This window comes from Phanerochaete carnosa (genome assembly GCF_000300595.1).
Source record: "Phanerochaete carnosa HHB-10118-sp unplaced genomic scaffold PHACAscaffold_3, whole genome shotgun sequence".
Taxonomy (NCBI): domain Eukaryota; kingdom Fungi; phylum Basidiomycota; class Agaricomycetes; order Polyporales; family Phanerochaetaceae; genus Phanerochaete; species Phanerochaete carnosa.
Genome location: NW_006767630.1, coordinates 592,529 through 596,159, shown reverse-complemented (window position 1 = coordinate 596,159; position 3,631 = coordinate 592,529). Strand labels below are relative to the sequence as shown.

Here is a 3,631-nt window from a genome sequence, read left to right as displayed (position 1 = left end):
GGGACCGTACTCATTCCCCTAGTCTCACACATCTAAACGCACGGCTTGCGTGAACAATTCAGCTGTCCTACGTCGCGTTCGTGTGCCAGCTGTCAACTGCACCACAAAGCTGAGCCGCAGCTTTTTTAGCACAGTATTGCATGCATGCACACAAGACTGACCTTCTACAACTGGCGATGCAGTTATCGCGCGGCTTGGCCATCTCGACTGGTCAAAACTACGCTGGATCTCGATGTACCCAATCTGTTCAGCGAGCGCGGAGGCGACGGACCTCTCCCTGGCGGTGCTCTACCACATCTGAGCTTGTCCACCTGCCGCACAGCCTCCACATTTCACCCTGGACCTGTGACAAATCTTCACTGCGGTAAGTCTACCCTTTTGTTTCTCATGCTTGATAGGGTCCCAACTTGCGACAACACTTACTACTACACATGAATCCTTGAGGAGCGAGACACATCGCCCGTGATATTGTCCCGGTCGTATTCAGTGCTAAGGAAACTGACGAGCGCATGGTCGTTGCTGTCCTAGCACCCGAACTCGCCCCTCTCGAGGCCACATGAGCTATAGCCCGAGCTATGGTCTGAGTTGCAGCCGTTGCCTCAGATTCACTACGCACGAACACGGGGATATGCACCTTTGAATGTGCCGAGCTGCACGCGCGCGGTCCCGCGTCCACCCGTCCAGTAGCGCAGTGGTCATGTCTTCATCCGTGTCCAACAGGAGGATCTTGCTGAGGTTCTCCTCTTTGTTGTCCCAGTCGCACATCGCTGCTTCCTCGCTGCCCATGCAGTAGACTCAAGTGTTCCTGGTGCCACCGGCATATTAGCCACACTGGCTCGACTACCTGCGCAACCTCACGCTGTCAGTTCACAGCTTGCAACCAATGCCATAGCATGTGACGCACCTAAGCATCCTATACCCCCTGTCCTTTGAGCTGCCGGATCCATCTACGAATCTCCTTGAAGGCGCGCCAGTGCTGGACAGGTTGGTGAGCGATTCCCTTATCCTAAGGCAAGATTCGAAAGCTGTCCCGGCCAGAATCCATGGTAAACACACATAGCCGTGTTTGGAAAGCAACGTTTTTACACCAGGTGGGAGGCAGCGTATCATGGAAAGCACGGATTGGTATCGGCGACTTAGACGCACTAACAAACTCGAGAAAGCGACCAGCCGTACTGCGAACTAGAGATAAGCTGTGAGGTGATATCAAGAGGGGTGGTGTAAAGAGAGGCTCCGTTGGCATATTGAGCAGATAGCGGGGACAATGGAGGTGCGCAGGTGGGCGCGAAAGAGAAAGTTGAGAAAACTCGCGGAGGATGCGCTCCCACCGGGAATTTCCGTCCTCAAGCGTCGATAATAGCCGCTGGACCAGGGCTAGGCCAAGGGAATATTGCAGCACTTGGATATTTGCCGACACTTTCTGCCCTTTAGTAGCTCCTTCAAGTCCTCGGTATCGCATTGAGCCGAGAATACAGCACGGCCGTTACTACGCACAAAATTGATGGACCGCATCTAGGCTTCTGGGGAACCCGTAAGAAGTCTAGCTGATTTATATCCACAGATATACACCCCAACGCCGCATGACAATGTTGGGAGTGACGTCTCGAAAGTCCAGCGAGAGTGCAGCTAGCGTCACCAACACCGGCAAGGCAGGCGCCCTGAGACCATGGTGCCCTTGTCCAGAACGTCCTAAGCCAACGTCGACGTCCAAAGCACAAGACGCGTCCAAGTCAATATCCTGATGTTTTGCTCATAGAGGTAAGTCGACGCGCTTCTGCGTTGCCGCACAAGAGTTTGCTTAGTCCTTCGAGTTTAGCGTGACCTACGTTGACGTCGGGTATGCTGGCGTCACGCGCCATCGTTAGCACTCCCGTTTCCGTCTGTGCTGTCCACCTGCAATCACATTGTAAATGCACCGCACGGCGCGCCCATGGCCATTGTGAACGTCTTTCCGGTATCCTTGATAACTCTCCCTCCCCTCGACCGCCACCACTTCCCCCCTCCCCCCTCCCCCCTCCTCCACTTCCTGCATCCCCCGACCTATCATGTCTACCATTACCACACCCATCACTGAACTCTTCGGCATCAAGCATCCGATCCTGTTGGCGGGTAAGTAACGTGAACGCCGTAAGAATACGTGTATCAACCAGGTTCATGCTTGCAGGTATGAACATCGCTGCTGGCCCTGAGATCGCAGCCGCAGTCACGAACGCAGGAGGTTTGGGCGTTATCGGAGGGACGAGCTACACGCCGAAGGTCCTCCGGTCCCAGGCATGTTGCCGCGCAACTCGTTCGTTTGCGTCCCTGCTCACTTTACAATTCGCAGATTCGCGCCATTAAAAATGACTTGCACGACAAGAACGCACCCTTCGGCGTTGACATTCTCACCCCGCAGATTGGTGGTAACGCTCGCAAGACTAACGTGAGCTCTTCTCCTGGCTTCGTTCCGCGGTGAGCTTTAATTCTGCCGCTCTGTAGTACGATTACACCAACGGCCAGCTCCCTGAGCTCATCGACGTTATTATCGAAGAGAGGGCGAAGCTCTTCGTCTCCGCCATTGGCGTTCCCCCGCGGTGGGCTGTTGACAAGCTTCACAAGGCAGGCATTCTCGTCATGAACGTAAGTGAATGCTGTCATTACACGCTTTAGTTTACCAACGAAGCTGCATTGTGTTTAGATGGTTGGCCACCCGAAACATGTGCCTAAAGCACTCGACGCCAGGGTCGATCTCATCTGCGCGCAAGCTAGTGAGGGTGGTGGTCATACCGGCGACATTCCCGCGACGATCCTCATTCCCGCCTGTGTCGACGCCGTCCGCGGACACAAGTCTCCACTGACTGGCGGACCGGTGTATGTCATCGGTGCGGGGGCCGTGTACGACGGGCGGAGCCTGGCGGCAAACCTTTCGTGGGGTGCCGAAGCCGTGTGGGTCGGCACGCGCTTCGTCGCGAGCGTGGAGGCGAGCGCGCCCAAGGTGCACAAGGAGGCCATCCTCAGCGCGGGCTACGAGGACGCGGTGACTACGCTGATCTATACCGGCCGGCCACTGCGCGTGCGGCGCACGCCATACGTCGACGACTGGAACAACAATCGGCAGCAGGAGATCAAGGAGCTCACGAGCAAGGGTATCCTACCGCACGATCATGAGCTCGAGAAACACCCTGAGAAGTCTGTGGAGGGCCGCATGTTTCTCATCGGCCGGATCTCTGCGCTGATTCATGAGGTTCTTCCTGCTAAGACTATCGTTGAGAATATGGTCAACGACGCAGCGAGGATCATTCATTTGAATGCAGCGAAGATCAAGGTCGAGGCTAAGCTATAGGTGGCATGGAACCAATTTATTTGTGTTGAATTTACGGAATTGATACATATCTCTACTATGCCTTCAAATATCGTACTTGTCCGAGTACGAGTGAGCAGCAGAGAAAACAACATCGAGTCCCTGGGCTAAATGACTCACTACCAACAACGTCCCAGATTGTGAAATTCGTATAAATACCGCCGTACGAGCGTTGAACGTCCAATTAGACGTCCGATTTTTTTTCCACAGTGCGGTATCTAAGGCTCTTCGCCTCCGACACTCGCATCGTCGTCCTCACTGACATCCTGGTCGTAGTCCAGTGATTCACCT

The 3,631-nt window shown here is 54.7% G+C and overlaps 1 protein-coding gene across 1 annotated transcript; it reads left to right on the top strand.

Moving 5' to 3' along the window:
- Positions 1 to 1,798: 1,798 nt before the first annotated feature.
- Positions 1,799 to 3,411, top strand: PHACADRAFT_170818 (uncharacterized protein). The gene is made up of 5 exons (XM_007392861.1): positions 1,799 to 2,109; positions 2,165 to 2,271; positions 2,327 to 2,422; positions 2,479 to 2,619; positions 2,678 to 3,411. Exons 1-5 carry the CDS (start codon positions 2,046 to 2,048, stop codon positions 3,320 to 3,322), a joined length of 1,053 nt encoding a protein of 350 aa, XP_007392923.1. The 5' UTR covers positions 1,799 to 2,045; the 3' UTR covers positions 3,323 to 3,411.
- Positions 3,412 to 3,631: the final 220 nt, after the last annotated feature.

Bases quoted from the DNA above. Each gene is read 5' to 3' on its own strand.
- PHACADRAFT_170818 (XM_007392861.1), top strand. From the start codon at position 2,046: ATGTCTACCATTACCACACCCATCACTGAACTCTTCGGCATCAAGCAT. The intron at 2,272-2,326 runs GCATGTTGCCGC...TACAATTCGCAG, and splicing joins CGAAGGTCCTCCGGTCCCAG to ATTCGCGCCATTAAAAATGA. The intron at 2,423-2,478 runs GTGAGCTCTTCT...GCCGCTCTGTAG, and splicing joins GTAACGCTCGCAAGACTAAC to TACGATTACACCAACGGCCA.